Raw genomic sequence first — 16,690 nt, 5'->3', positions numbered from 1 at the left:
ATCTTGTGAGTGTGCAGACTGAAATCCATGTCCTGTTCTCTTTAGCATCAGCCCAATAGTCAGCGCCCCACTGTTCTCTGTGAGGTGTTGATCTAAAGGAGCTTCTTCTATACCAGGACATTGACAGGAGATGTCTTCTGTCCCCGGCTTCCTGTTATATATACAAACATTATTTAACCGCCTCATATCCTGATCCTTTACTGCCCACGCATTGTTACAAACGACTTGGCTAATGACATGTGGCACAGAAAAAGACCCTGTGTTCCTCTAAGCATGTTTTTCAACGCATTATACAACTTTAATATGGAGATATATAGTCATACAGCGGGAAACACTTATGGCAGGTTATTAAGGTTGTTCCACTGATATTGATTAATGCGCTGAACAACCTGGACACACCAGTGTAGAGGAAACTCAGCCTTTATCCTGGGATAACACCTGACCTTTTTCGCCAGGTAATATCTCTGTTTCCCTGGTAACCCCCCTGAAAGGAGACAGTAATAGCAGTCAGTACACTTCTTAGAAAACAGTATTATTGTGCTATGGTGCTTTTCTACATCCCCAACAACGCAACACATTTTCAAAGTTTTTCCCTTAGTATTAGACCATGTGTACCTGCGCACTTATCCTGTTATACCTGCTTTACTGCTGTCTGTGTTTTGGAATTGCAAATTTTAGTTTGGTATTTAAAGAAGGTGCTACGAGGAACTTTCAGTTTGTGTTATTTCTTGTACTCCCCTTTGGACAAAAGCGGTACTGTTTTTACCACGCCAGCTGTTGTTCGTGGGTGAGCGACCGTAACCCGTGACAAAGGCATTAAGAAAAACTATATAAAAAAAACATTCTTTGCACTGATGGTCTTGTTTGCTGGTACATGTCATGTATGGTCATCACAGGAATAATTAGACTGTTGAAATATTTAAAAGTTTGTCTTAGCACCTTGAATGACTTGCCTTTAGAAATAAAAGGTGAAATAAAAATTAAATAAACATCTTTGCTATGTTGCCAGTCTATGGAGTGAAACAACAATGACACAAGGAGAGAGCAAGCAATGTACATTATATATATATCTCACTCGATAATTCATCTTCTGCAGCTACATTCATTTAGACTGATGTTCAGACAGGCACGTCGGACGGAGGTGTCCGGTTATTCCGTGCGTTATATTCAATTAATGCACATCCTCTGGCCAATCTTAATTGAGTTTTCCCCAGAGGCAATGGTACAATTAGCCGGAGAACGTTAAGCAAACAGCGGCCGCACAGCAGTGTTGTGTGTGTACGTAAGTTGATTTTATGTTTGAGTAGATTGATGGAAAGAGGAAGAAGGATGCTGAGACCATTAAGTCCCGGACAATTAGTATGTTTTTATCTTTGATTAATGATGTGATTTGGTCGTAGAGTCCGTTTTAAATGTGTCAATTTGTTGGTACATATCCCCATCTTAAAAACCTGTTAGTGAGCGATCGACCGCTCCATAGCCAGGGTGAATGGATGTTGTGTGTGTATGTGCCTGAGTGAGTGAGTGAGTGAGTGAGTGAGTGAGTGAGTGAGTGAGTGAGTGAGTGAGTGAGTGAGTGAGTGAGTGAGTGAGTGAGTGAGTGAGTGAGTGAGTGAGTGAGTGAGTGAGTGAGTGAGTGAGTGAGTGAGTGAGTGAGTGAGTGAGTGCGTGCGTTCGTGAGTGAGTTTGTTTGTAACAGTAAAGAAAATATAGTAGGCGCAGTTAAGATGTCTGCACTTGTCAGGTATGCAGACCTTGTAATCATCTAGGGCAGCCTGAGGTTTGTACATATAGTCTTGATACTCTAGTATTCCTGTCAGCATCTCGGTTTGACACGGTCTTCCCAGAGTGCATCTTGTTAAAGGAGACAGAGAGCTAGAGAGACAACTGTGGGACGTTCTAAATATGGATTAACGGTGGGAAAAGAGACAGGACTAAATGGATTTGACAGTAAGGCCGTGTCCACCAATAGTAATAGTGTAACAAGGGTATTTTCATATATCTTTCAGATTGTTGAGCGCTTTCTCACTCACACACACACTGAAATCTGTGTCTAGAGAGACTTTTCTTACTGTCTTTGAGATACATTTTGCCCACACACACACACATTAAAACCAGAGCGTTTTGAGAACTGATAATTTTGAAAAACTTATTTGTATTTTCTGTATTGTAGAGGTTTTGCGAAAGCTGGCATCAGGAATTCAATGTGTGCATTGGCAATTGTTCTTTACATCTTCTGGCCTGGCCTTATGTCAGCGTTTTCAATGATTTTTTTGCATTGTTTTTTGAAAGACCATTGGTTATCCTGTAAAAAGTCTCTGTCTGTCTGTCTGTCTGTCTGTCTGTCTGTCTGTCTGTCTGTCTGTCTGTCTGTCTGTCTGTCTGTCTGTCTGTCTGTCTGTCTCTCTCTCTCTGTCTGTCTGTCTGTCTGTCTGTCTGTCTGTCTGTCTGTCTGTCTGTCTGTCTGTCTGTCTGTCTGTCTGTCTGTGTCTCTCTCTCTCTCTCTCTCTCTCTCTCTCTCTCTCTCTCTCTCTCTCTCTCTCTCTCTCTCTCTCTCTCTCTCTCTCTCTCTCTCTCTCTCTCTCCAAAAAATCCAAATCCAACTAAAGGTTCTTATTTTCCGGATAACAGAACGTCAGTCTAGTAGAAAATATGTCGGACTATTGAGCTGTCGAAAATAATGGGCCATCGGACTTATGGCGTGATGGAACCAAAACATGTTGACATGACAACAGTAAACTGACGCCCAGTCCACAGCTTCAAAGGGAGACATCTTGTAAAAGTCATCTGTGATTCATGTAGAGAGAGAGTCACTTCCCCCGAGATATCTGATTACTGTCCTGCTGTGGACACTGGTGGACAGATTGTTGAGCGCTTTTCTCCCACACACACACACACACACACACACACACACACACAAATCTGTGTCTGCAGAGACTTTTCTTCCTCTGTTTTTCTACTTTATTTTATTATTCTTATACAGTTTCTGAATATTGAGGATGTTGTGCTTGAAACTTGTAAGGGGATGATATCTGAAAGAGGTGCTTTCATTTAAATAATATATATTTTTTGATTACAATCTACTAACAGTACAATCCTTACAATGCCTAGAACTTTTTGGCAGAATTATTTGTCAACGAGACAAATTGTTTTGGGCTTTTAACTCCAAAGAGAAATGTATTTTTACCAAGCCATTACAAAGTTGTAAAGGTTGCAACAAAAAGCTTCTTTTTTTTTTAGGTATTCTTCTTTGGTTTGCTGCCGAGCAAAAGTGGAAAAAGTAAGTGTAGGCTATTTCACTGAAATTGGGTACTTGCTCTGGCTGAATTAACAAGACGAGAGTGGTAAGAGAGTGAACAAGAATAGTCAAGTTCAGGCCAGACAGCTAATCAATGAACTTGAACTCATTGTAAAGCTCCATGTTGGTACGTTAATGTCTACAAGCGAACCCACTCACACTGTCAAATTGTTTCTATGTTCTTGTTTCTTTATAATACAGAAGAAAAACAACGAACAAATCCCTTTTCTAAAACTATAAATGTATAAAGTTTAACTTAATAGCTTTTTCCAGTGTGAAGTAACTCGCGCCTTGCAATAAAAGGAGACCGAAAGCTGAATGAGATGAGAGAAAACTAATGAATATCAATTTGAAAATGGCAGAAACCAAATTGAAAGCCCACATCAATTTGTGTCCTGTGTCCCCAAAGCCCACATTTCAACTGTTCCCTGCACTTTTAAGTGTCTCTTCATAAAGCCGAAGTTGTTAAGCCTCTGTGCATTTGCTGATATGGATGGTCTAATACTGTGTATGTGGTAAAGAAGAAAAAAATGATGATGTACGGGAAAGCCCTGTGCATATTCTCGCAATCAGCAGCAGCAGTGGGAGTATATAGCTAGTAAATTGCATTTGGAAGTCATTGCGCATAGCGGTGAAGCTCTTTAGGCCTGCATTTCCGTAAAAGGTCATACATTCAAGTATGTATTTTTCTCCCCCGGAGAGCTTGAAGTGCCCTGTGGAACGGTGAAAGAATACAGGAAAGGAAAAGACAACCTGACTTATATGTTAAGAGTATGAGGAATGTTCGGTAACTGCTCGTTCGCCACTAACCATTAAGCAAGAACAGACTAGATTGATTGAGAGTTGATTATATGGTTACTTTAAGGCAGGGAAATGGGCTTGGTTCTGGAAGCTGGAGGTAGAACTGCAATTTTTGTGATGAACAATGAGCAGATATGGGATTGTTCTATCAACTTACCATTGGAGTTAAAACCAAGGGTTGCCAATTTTAAATGGTTGAAAACGTTGACATTCAAGTTCTTTCCTCAAGGTTTCACAAATACATCTGTGACCCACTCAATGGCCCCGCGACCCACCTTTGGGACGCAACCCACCAGTTGACAATCATTGTTTTAGAGGTTGATTTTTGAACAGACAAATGTCTTAAAGAGGACCTATTATACTACTTTTCTGGTCTTAATTTCTTGTTTTACACTGCTATAGAGCAACCTGACACGAGGTTTCGGGAAGCTCTTTCTCTTATTTTGGCGATCCAGCACGTCCTGTCAACACTTGAGTGTGTGTGCTTCGGCAATCTCCGCTCCCTCCGCCTGTGCATCGGCCATCTCCGCCTTGTCATAGGTTACTATCAAATCATCCAAACAGACAAAAGTTTTGGACTTCATTTGGCAGGGCGTGAAGGTTTGGTTCTCTTAATGAACATTGTGCTCATCACCAGCTTTTTAAACCTGGTGTGATGTTTGGAATGGAAACAGACACACTCTTGGCACACACACAGTCCACGTGTCAGCTGAGGTGTTTATCTTGTCTCTAAAAGAACCCGTCAAATGAATCTTGATTAGCCTATTACTGCGCCATCTACCAGCGGAGATGGCATCAATCAGCCCATCAGTGTTGGCTGATTTTCAGGAAACACAACTGCCAAGAAGCCAAGCAGTGTTGTAGTCAGTCGCTGTAGACTTTTTATTATATTGACTTTCTCAAAATACTTAACAGGAGAAAATCATTTATATATGCAATTTATTGTGTGTTGCTAATGCTATTTTTTTTTATTGACTTATTTTACTGACATTTATTGTTTGTCCATTTTATTATTGGCCAATTGTACTGCCTGTTAACTGTGTACATGGGCTATATTGGATACCTGAATTTCCCCAACGGGAAAAGGGATAGATATCTATCTATCTATCTATCTATCTATCTATCTATCTATCTATCTATCTATCTATCTATCTATCTATCTATCTATCTATCTATCTATCTATATATATGCCCTGGAATTAAAGAACAGAATTTAAAAAAAATAAAATGATCCTACTGCAGGTCAACAAAACAGAAGACAAGTCCCTGGAGGAGCGAGGACGCATCATGATCTCTCTGAGGTACAACACCCTGAAGTCTAACCTGGTGGTGGGCATCATCCGCTGTGCTCACCTGGCCGCCATGGACGCCAACGGCTTTTCTGACCCCTACGTCAAACTGTGAGTGTATGAAAACACATACAAATACACCTAAACAGACACTTGAGCATAAGCTGTAGTCAACTATTTAAGGTGGTATGATTTCAAAGCACAATCTGAATCTAATCTATTTCCTTTTTTTATTGCTCATTGGTTTTATTTTGTGTTTGTATTATTTTAAAATGTTCAATAAATTTAGTAACTAAACTTAAACTAATCAATGGTATCTGGGAACACTCAGACATCGCTATAAAGAAATATCATGGGGGGAAAAGAACGCAGCAGACAGACAATCAAATTCTAGTGTTCGCCAAACTTTTTTGGAAGGGAAGACAAACTATCCGTCGTAAAAAATCTATCGTTATTTAAAATCCAACTTGGAATCTCTAGCTTACTGCTGTACCTTCTTTTAGTTGTGTCTGTGCACGGTTTTATTGTGCAATAAGGGATTATTACAGACACTTTGGGTGCACTCACTCTTAGTTTTACCTCCAATTAAAGAGGTTTAGACAATCAGGATAAACTGTCAGCTTGTTTACAACCTGTTTGATGGTCAGGCTTTTAACACTGTCGCTTCATTCCCATCTCTTTTAACAAATTACCTTGGTGAGTGGGATGTTATTAAGGCCAATAAAAATGATAGACAAAGCCATGAAAAATTATCATAATGTATTTTTTTATCTTCTTTTGAACACTCTGGGCCTCCATACTAAAGTGGTTTGAATTGCAGTACATACCGTAAGCATGTCAGTTCAACTCTTTGAATCGAATTGATCCCTTATCTTAAAGCTATAGTGCGTAACTTTTGTCGCGAGAGGAATTCTGATTGATTCTGATAATTACAACAACATATTCGGTGCATCTACATGAGTTAAACCTTAAAGACTTACTTCAACGGTTGGAATATGAAGGTGTATTGAACTCTGAGATCCTATGTAGTATAAATGTGCAAAACAAATTGAAATCGGATCATCCTAGCCTGAGAAAAGGCAGAAAGAGTGTTTTATGGTCTCACTGTCTAACCCTACATTTTCCTTCTTGTGACATCACAGTAAGGGTCAGGATTAACAGGACAGCTGGGCCAAGGGAAGACTGAGGGAAGACTGAGGAAAGAAAAACCTCATTCATTATATTATAATAGTGATTTTATAATGATAGAACGCTGGTTCCGTATGGGTGAAGTATTCCTTTAAGTGATTGTGCGTGGATTTCATACCTTATGCTGTACGTCCAGGTTTTTTCTTAGCAGAAGTAGCAACAACTGAAACATTTCTTGGGCACTTTCTAAGCTCCTGTGCCAGTGTCAGGGAGCGACACCAGTTTGTAAACTCTGCCATACTGAGAAATACAGAGAGAGTTTTGTGGAGCTGATAGGCTTAATCAACATTGTGTCAACATTGTGTCAACTTGTTTGGCGATGGCTTGTAATGTAACCGACATTCATTTATATGAAAAAGTTTCGCACTGTAGCTTTAATCTTTCAGATAATGTAAAGTGTTGACAATACATTTAGTTTAACTTCAAATCTTTAACTAAATTCATGTTTTCATTGCCATTCACCAAACTGTTGGTCAGGGACTAAATCTAACTATGTGTGTACTTAAGGAAAAAGTCAGGGTGTTAATAAAGAATCTTTCTATGGGCCTCATGAATACTCACACCGAATTTCATGACAAATTGGCTTTCAGTTGTCAAGATACTGTGGAGCAGAAGTGTCCTCGCCATCGTTAAACCTACTGAAAATCTGAATGTATATACTACGAAACAAGGAATTGTCAATGCACTTGCTGCTTCACTTAAAAGGTGGAGTCATTGATTCTGGAGAATGCTTGTTGTCTACATTTAGTTTTTTGTAAAATCAGTGAATATCCCGTCCTGATCCGCTACCCGCCGTCAGTACTGTGTGTGCAGTGAAAAACAATCCAGGGTTAATACACAGCCTAGGCTCTGTAAACTGGTATGCAAACAAAATGGTATGTAAAGAAAAGGGGCCCATTGTAACTAACAAAATGCCTGTTTACAGAGCCTAGGCTGTTTATTAACACTAGATTTTTTTTCTGCGCACACACACAGTACAGACCAAGAAAGCAGATCAAAAAGTGATTTTGTCATCAAGCGTTCTCCAGAATCTCCGACTGCACCTTTTTGAAGTCACCTGTTGATTTGACTTCTTCCTTCTCCACACACATTTCTCCTCAAAGCAGCAGTTGCTCGTCACTACAAAGCTATTTATAGTTGATATAAAGTGTGCTGTAGAGGTGCCTTAATAGATTAGCCGGCAGCACTAACGTATAAAGCAGAAAATAGGCCGACTACCTGTGATTATGAGCAGCATGAAAGACACACCGCACAAGAGGCCAATCCGCAGGGCTGCAATTTGAGGCAGAGACCTATTTATCACGCCCCAACATTTCCCAAGTCTTTCATCTGCCTGAGCAATGAAAGTGCAATTAATTTTCAACTCGGCTGCTGCTGTTGCTGTGTACATCTCCAGAACAAAAGCACGGCTTGTTTTCTTCAAAGCAGAGGGGGCTGGCAACAGTTTCTCCAACAGTTTGAGGTTGAGAAAAAAATCCCCCTGAAGGCTTGAAGGACACTCGGAAAGATAATGGGTTTACAGAGAAGAATCGTGTGAGAGGGGAATAAGGAAATGTATACTGTGTGATTTCTCGACAAGTTATGTCTAGCAAGTGTCTATCTGACGTATCAAGTCAAAGCTGTCATCTGAAATGTAAATGGTTTGCTCGAGTTTAATGGTTCTTAAAGCTATAGTGTGTAACTTTTTCATATAAATGAATGTCGGTTACATTCAAGCCATCGCCAAGTGACTTGACACAAAGTTGATTAAGCCTATCAGCTCCACGAAACTATATTTCTCAGTATGGCAGCAGGCATAAAATCCATGTGCAATCACCAGAGGCTTACGTTATGTAGATGATCCGACAGTGTTGTTGTTATTACTCAGAATTCCATAGGGCAAAGGAAGTTACACACTATAGCTTTAGAATGCATGTGCCAATTATGCAATTATTATTTGTTTCAAACCAAACTTTCCTTCTGAGCTTGTTCTGGCTGGGGGTCAGACTCAGCACCTCCATTTCGTGACCACAATTAAGTTTGCTGCAATATCCTAATCAACAACAATTTCAGTCGATACTCAATGCATGTTGCATCATTTATGAAGGCAGAACAGATGCAAAGGTCCAACCTTCACACACACACACACACACACACACACACACACACACACACACACACACACCTGCACATAGAGCAACAGGGGGACTATACAATCTGTGTTTACCAATGACTCATGGACTGCAGTGAATGCAAACTGAAACTGATAACCGCAATGTAACATTTCTGGGAACACCAACAAAACATCGGCATAGCAACATCTACTTACGTACATCCAAACACAGTGAATACAGTCTAACATAACAGTCTTTCAATACATCCCTTCTTTCAAGTTTAAAATCCGTTTAAAACTTTTTTTCAATTCATGGTCCTTCCGAAGGCTGTAGTTTCTAGTGCTGTTGGATCTCAATGCCTTATAGAGAGATATCCAATAGCATTCATATGAATATGGGTAGACGAAATATTAGAAAGACCCCAACTTAATACAATTTGACGCCAATTAAAAAAATTTAAAAGTAGGATGTATTACCAACTAATGCATCAGACAGAAGTAGTTTTATGTGTACATAATTCATTGTAAACCAAGTTAAGTATGACCCATTTTACCCACCTTAAAAGGAACACAAGTGACAATATATCCTATGAAAAACTGTAAAGATTATGAAATTCTACCAGAACAAACTCATAAAACTTCATTTTTGCCAAGACTTGAGAAAGACACAGCTGTGTGGTGCAGCGGGAATATCGATTATTATGAGATATCTTCACATCTGTAATCTCATCAAAAAAGACACTAAAAAGAAATTGTTAAAATAACAATGTATTGGACATTAATCTTGGCAGAGAAAAGTAGTTTCATATAGAGCTGAAAGCACAACAGCATAACTTGAAATGAATGTCTTTAATAAAAACACCGGTAAAGTCTATTAAAGGTGGATAATGGAGTAATGTAATGCAGTGTGGTGAATGTAAATTAGTGTTGTTGTCAGGTTTAATATATAGGGCAGTACCACAGCACCCTCTGGAGGATGGAAATGTACAGACTGAAGCTTTTACAATGTAAAGTATGTGAGCATTTACATCACTTATACTTACTTATGTAGCCTGCTGCAGACAATGTACGTCAAATACATTACCCAGGTCTTCACTTTATATTTAATTAAGTATTCCCAAAACCATAGCTGACTCTGGTCTTGCATCGTTTCAATCTGCCACTGACTGGAATACTCTGCAAAAGATACTTAAACTGGACAAACTCATTTCTATTTCATCCTTCTAAATCGCCATCTGAACTATTTTCACTGATCTATGCAGTTGATTTTCTATATTGTAGTTCACCCAACAACACATTTGTAAGGTAATGTGTCTCCCTTCATATTCATACCTACACACTTTTCATGTTATACTTTTTGTTTTCAGCAACTCTACCTCACTGTCTAAATGTTGAATGTCTCATCTTGAATCTTGATGTATTTTCTTTGTTTTTACGACCTGTTAAATGCAATTTCTAATGTATAATCTTGATGTATGTTCTGCCCCTGTAAAGCACTTTGAATGGCCTTGTGCTATATAAATAAACTTGCCTTGCCTTGCCTTGCCTTGCCTTGCCTTGCCTTGCCTTACATAAACTGTTTTCCTCCTATCCCCCTCCTCTGCTCTCCTCCACAGGTACCTGAAGCCGGACGAGAACAAAAAGTCAAAGCACAAGACTGCTGTGAAAAAGAAAACGCTCAATCCAGAGTTCAACGAGGTACAAAACCACTGTTATTGCATCTTCCCGCTCCAATATTATTATTTTATTTTGTCTATTTCTCTTTTACCTGTGTGTATATCTGCTACTGCTGAGCAAAAACTCTCTAACCCCGGGACCTCCGAGAGCCATTCTGAGAGGGCACAGCTGTCACATTTTCGAAGAGGAACATTTTTCTTCGTTCAACCCCTCTATGACTTTTTGTGGAAGCGCCATGACATGTCTGTGAATGTAGGTGGAATAGGGTACAAGAGTCATTCTCAGACAAAATTATTACCTCGGCGTATTTTTGGCAGCACTGATACTCCCATCAAGAATGCAACGGCCTCAAAATAAAACTGCACTGCTTGATTTCTTTCAAAAATATTTCCTCAGTCAGGTCCTTTTTTATACATAGTGGGTGTCCTGGGGAAATGCACCTGTTGGAAGACCAAGAAGAAGAAGTACTATAGAATAAATAACTAGACACATCTCCACCTCATCACTTGATATTGTGGAAAGACTTGAGGCAGTGGTGGATGATGCCATCTTTAATAACTAGATTCTGGTCCTTGAAGGCCACCGTAGCTTCTGTAAATTCTCCAAAATGGGGGGAGCGTTGCAATCTAGAATCTCACCACTAGATGTGGCTAAACACTCTGATACAACACACTGTACCTTTAAAGCAAAAGCAAACAGTCACTTTGAATTAACAATGGGAAAACTGACTACACATGCTATGTGAATGAGAAATCAATACAGCAGCTGGCAGCCATTTTCAGAATAATAGCCAGGTCAGGTGGCCAGGAATACACAACACACAGATTCTTACATTGCTCTACATCCACTGTATGTGTAAATAGGCGACAGTTTTCCAACGCCAAATCCACATTATACAGTAATAATATGCCGATGTTGTGTTTACAGCTTGTTTCCTAGTAGCGGTGGCCAGAAAGTGAATTAGCATATCCTGTGCTGATACAATGCGTCGATTCAGAATGGTGGAATACAAAACTAGTAATCAGCCGTTATTTTCTTCCAAACTGAGCCAAAGCAGTACCTCATTTGAACCCAATATGATTATACTGTTAAAGGTGGAGTCAGTGATTCTGGAGAACGGTTGTTGTCAAAATTGCTTTTTGTCAACATCAGTGAATATCTCCTCATGATCTGCTACCGGTCCCTTCAATGCTCAAAAAGAATCTGGTGTTAATACGCAGTCTAGGCTCTGTAAACTGGTATGTAAACAAAGGGGGCCCAACGTAGCTAGGAACATTCCCGTTAAGAGAGCCTAGGCCGTGTTTTAAATCACTGACTCCTGCTTTAAATTCATTACGCTTCACCAGATACTCTTGAGACACCGCCATGTTTTCAGGAAGTATTCCAGACATGTTTTTAATGCTGAATTCATGGCACATGGGTTGCATTGGCTCGGAAGTGAGCAGACGGCCACACACACACACACACACACACACACACAGACACACACACGCGGGCCAGAGACTTGACATTTCCACTGACATTCTTTGCACCCGAATCCTTCCATCACCTCTTGGCCTTTCTGTCAAGGGTCTCCCTCCCAATCCAGACATTGATTTCTAGGAGGTGGAGCCGCAGCCCTGAATGACCTATGGATGGAATTGCTAAATGGACGCCGCTCTTGCTTTACACACTGTGCAAATTGATTACATGGGGGCAGGTTGCTGTATTGGTTATGCTGTCATTCTTGTTACAGCAACCAGTATTTATTTACATTGTAAGGTGAGACACTGCAGGCTAATAGGGTAAAAAGCATTGATATATTCATGACATTTTGTCAATTGATTACCTGTATTGCAACTTTTTTTTATGTTTCAATGCCAATTTGGCCATATCTGACTATAGGGTAGTGGTTACATTTGCATACCTTTAAAAAAAACAATAATCTCGTTGTTGGATGAAGCCAGAATAAAAAAAAGCATTCAGTTTCCACAACATATTAGTGAGTATATTTATACAGACACAAACAGACAAGGTTTAGTTAAATGAAAACCTAAATCTACATTTTGGACCTTTTATTTATACTAGTATGAAAGAAGACATGTCATTGAAGCAAAATAGCCAAAAATCTCAAATTGACTAGTGCTTGAATTTTTTATAATGTTTTTGCCTGTTGTGTCTCGCTTAGAATTCTGGCTTCGGCTCTAATCAAGTCAATTCAGACACTTGTATTATACTGAAAGTGTCCGGAACGAATGGGACTGGCTGAGTGTCTGACTGCTGGTAATGAGACCCTGCATGAGAGGGAGAAAAACATGTTAGGCACAACACACACACACACACACACACACACACACAAATTAAAACCCAATGAGGCGCTGAGAACTATGTGAATCAATTTCACCAGAAAATGAGACAAAGTGTCAGTTGCATTCAGGTATGTAATGATGATTATGCAAACGCAAAACACCGTGCCGAGGACTGTTTTGTTGGGAAGGTGGTTGAGACAGAATTGACTCTTATTCAACGTGTTCTTTTTCCTGTGTCATACTTTGTGATGATTTGAAAAGATATGATTTTTAAAAAGATATGATTTTTAAAGGAGCTACCGTCCAGAGCTTTTATTTTTTGCTGTTTGTGTCTTCTGTAGGAGTTCTGTTACGATATAAAATATGCAGACCTCACCAAGAAGACGCTCGAGGTGACCGTGTGGGACTACGACATCGGAAAGTCCAACGATTTCATAGGTAAGCGAAGGTTACAGTAAAAACAGGGGGGTCATCCATATGTTCCACTAATTTCTATGAGATTTTTCACCCCATCAGAATTAGGCCATATGTTCCCCCAGGCCCACATTAACGGCATGGCAGCATCATGGCTAGCCCTTCCATAATGTACATTAAGTGTTGTTATTTTATGTTTTGGATATGAAACCTTGTATTCATTGCTGCAGTAATACTGATCATCTTGGTTTCAGAGAAATATCGTTATAGTAGTAGGTTCTACCCCCACTCTTATGCATGAATGAATGAATGATTTTATTTGACTATTTGATATAAAATATGAACAGCACTCTGTGTCATTCATTAAAATAGCCAGTGATAACACAAAACAGCCCGAAGGCTTATTTCCATTGTGGTCCCAAAACATTAGAGTGCAAGTGAGGACTCTGAGCTAAATTGTTTAAAGAAAAACTTGTGGGGAAAAAATGTAGAACAATTTTTCCAAGTTCATTCATTTTCCTTCCTTGCGTTTTTTTCATCAAAAAGTTTTAAATTATTTTTTCAAAGCTACTTTTTTTCATCTGTGAAAAAGCCTTTTTATTAATATAAGGGAAGAAATTCACTCTCCCGTGAACCAGCTCGAGGCCAGCTCTGGTTTGATCAGAGATGACGCTGGTGTGAATAGACCCCGATATGTATCAGCATCAGCATCACCACTGGCCTTCTGTCCAGCTGGGCCTGTCGTCTGCCATCTGCCAAGTCATTTTCTAAAGGCTGGAGGCGGGTAAACAAACAAGCACTGAGCCGTGTTGGGATCTTGCCTGCCATCATGCACCGTCAATTGAAGCATGTCATACCTAACGCCATATTTACACTGCATACCTCAAGTGGCCTGATTCCAATACTTTTTTCTGGATTTGTACAAAGCACGTTTAGCATAAGTATTACAACTATAATAAATACGTGTTCGTTTGTTCGGATGTATGGAAGGCAAAAAAATAAAGAATGTCTGAAAAAGGTTTCAAATTTCTCAAGTGTTGTTTAATGAATCAATGCACAGGACAGCGTATGCAGAGACAGCAAAGTGAAAGTCAAAAAAGTGAAAAAGTAGAAAGTGAGTCCTCTCTCTACAGCAGAGTCTCTTTAACATATCTTGAAAATGTCTATTGATTGGTTGATCTCGTTGTCAGGCAGTTTTCAAAGTCCATCCTTCTTCTTCCTCCTGGCCTCCTCTTCCTGAACCTTGAATGTGTCTAAAGCTTGGCGAACTGAGTGAGAAACTATGAGAGGGCCTTTGTTACTAACCAGATACATCACCTTGCCCTCTAGGCTTATCTTATGGGAAAGTTCTACTACAAGATTTATTGCTACTTAACTCCCTTCTCCTCACTCTGTCCCTGCTCAGGGCCTGGAATGAGAGAGCATTTTATATCACAAGTTAAGAATATATCGATTTGTTCAATTGATTATATATGAGTAAATGCAAATTAATGATGGGGGCTATAACGTCATTAATATTTAAAAATTAAAATCCCGACATAAGCAGTAAAAAAAAAGGTATTGATTTTTTAAATTATTATTAAATAAATACAATATGAAACTGATATTTCTAATTTCGACTGTGATCTAAGCGGACAGGTCGGATATTTCCTATCGTTCAAAATTCAATGGTCTTTGCCGTTTGACGTCATTTAAAATTAGTCTTCCATCCCACTTACAAGTCATGCAAATGAGCAATTTGATCATTAAAGTTCCTCCTTGACCTTGGAAATAGAAGTTAATCCTATCCTACCTTTCTTGAGAAAACACAATTTGCTAATGAAGACTGAGAGATGAGTTGAAATGTTTCAGAGAAGGAAACTAATTGGAGCTTGAGCCAAGATTGTTTTTCCCTTCAGCCTTAAGAATAGATTAGCGTCATTAGAGCAGTAAGTAGAAATGTCATGCTCTCAAGTGACTCATCCTTCTATTTTAATTTTTTAATTTTTCAAACACAAATAAACACCACTTAACACACATGTATACATACATGTACAAAATCTTAACAATTACACCAGAAATCATATTGACATTCATTCATATGTAATTTATCGTATTGCAGGAAATAAAGTATAAACGAACAAGAGTGAGTTAATCTTAGTCATGAAATCAAAAAGAAAAATCACAATTATTTTTTTTATTTTGGCTCTACCTTTCAACATGATTTTCCTTTTTAAAGGAAATTTTAAATATTTCTGAAACTTTCTTACTTTTCTTCTGATGGTCATAAATTACATGTAACAGCAAACGAGACCATCAGAGCAATGAATGCTATTTTAATATAGGTTTTCTTAATGCCTTTGTCATGGGTACGCTGACCCAGTAACTACAGCTTGCATAGTAAAAACACTACCGCTTTTGTCCAAGGGGGGTGCAAGAATGAACACAAACTGAACGTTCCTCTGAGCACCTTTAAATAGTTATGTCTAAACTATAATGTGACTGATCCTTTTTGCTTGTGCCCATTTCCTAGGTGGCGTTTCTCTGGGTATCAATGCAAACGGCGAGAGGCTCAAACACTGGTTTGACTGCCTCAAAAACAAGGACAAGAAAATTGAGCGCTGGCACACGTTGACCAATGAATTACCCGGTTCGTTAAATGACTGATGACTCACTTCCTGCCGTCCCGATATGCACCAATAGGATTCCCCACCTTTATTTTCCTAACTCCTCTCTTCTTCACTGGATTCTCCTCGTGTTGCCCACAGCCACGTGTGACAACTCTACGGGAAAATACTGTATTTCCTCTCAAACAGGGCTCATTTAAAAATGTGTTTTTTTTTGTGTGTGTGTTCGACAACACTTTCATTTATACGATAGGGGTTGCACAGTGAAATTCAATCAACAAAATTAATAGTGGGGATTTTAGGGGGTCGAAGTTTAAGCTTCGTAACTCAGATTGCTTGTATCATCATTGAAGATAAACAGGGCCAATACAGCCAAATAAATCTGCTATTTTACCAACTCGCCGGTCCCAAATAATGGTTTCCACACAGTCTTCTTGGTGGTAAAAAGTTTGAGGATCTCACAAAGGTTGTAGCAAAATGTCCAACTGTTCAGTGTGCTTACATAGAATATTAAGGGTCGTATGGGAGCAGCTTAAGAAAGACAACTCAACCACAGATATTATTTTATGAGAATTTAAGATGTTGTACTTTAATACGATTGTGAAACTGTTGGTTAGCGAAAGCCCCCCAACAGGCAAACTACAAGGAGTTTGGTTTAAAAATATCTTTTAGTTTCTTTCTAGTTTAAGTATTTTGACCTGGTGAGAAAAAAGTCAAAAGGAACACAGAACCTCCTTAAAGAAAACTGTAAAAAGTGAAGGCCTCAGTATGCTTCAAACATACTAGATCTTACAAAAGCTAAGTCATTTCGGTAAATGTCTACTTGTGATGTTGATGCGTCAAAGACCTCCTAGTGGTTGTTGCAATGATGTCTCTTGTCCATTGACAGCAAAGAAGGTTTTAATATATCTGTAAAGTCCACAGAGGGAGTTGGTCAGGGTTGATGGATGGGTTGGCAAAGGATTAGACTAAAACATGGGAGACTGCTGTTAACTTAAACATTTGCTACCATGATTGTACCCCAACTTTCTGTGCCT

At 39.2% G+C, this 16,690-nt stretch overlaps 1 protein-coding gene across 1 annotated transcript in view; it reads left to right on the top strand.

Annotated features, from left to right (window-relative positions):
* doc2b (double C2-like domains, beta) overlaps positions 1 to 15,693 on the top strand; it is a gene marked incomplete at its 3' end in the record, with an annotated part of 147,436 nt that extends 131,743 nt beyond the window's left edge. Inside the window, exons 7-10 of the mRNA XM_080041547.1 lie at positions 5,342 to 5,499; positions 10,285 to 10,366; positions 12,975 to 13,071; positions 15,560 to 15,693. Coding sequence (XP_079897673.1) covers positions 5,342 to 5,499; positions 10,285 to 10,366; positions 12,975 to 13,071; positions 15,560 to 15,693 — 471 coding nt within the window. The remainder of the gene's footprint in view (positions 1 to 5,341; positions 5,500 to 10,284; positions 10,367 to 12,974; positions 13,072 to 15,559) is intronic.
* Positions 15,694 to 16,690: the final 997 nt, after the last annotated feature.

This window comes from Ammodytes marinus, assembly GCF_949987685.1.
Source record: "Ammodytes marinus genome assembly, chromosome: 14".
Lineage (NCBI taxonomy): Eukaryota > Metazoa > Chordata > Actinopteri > Uranoscopiformes > Ammodytidae > Ammodytes > Ammodytes marinus.
This window is presented reverse-complemented; position numbering and strand designations above follow the sequence as displayed.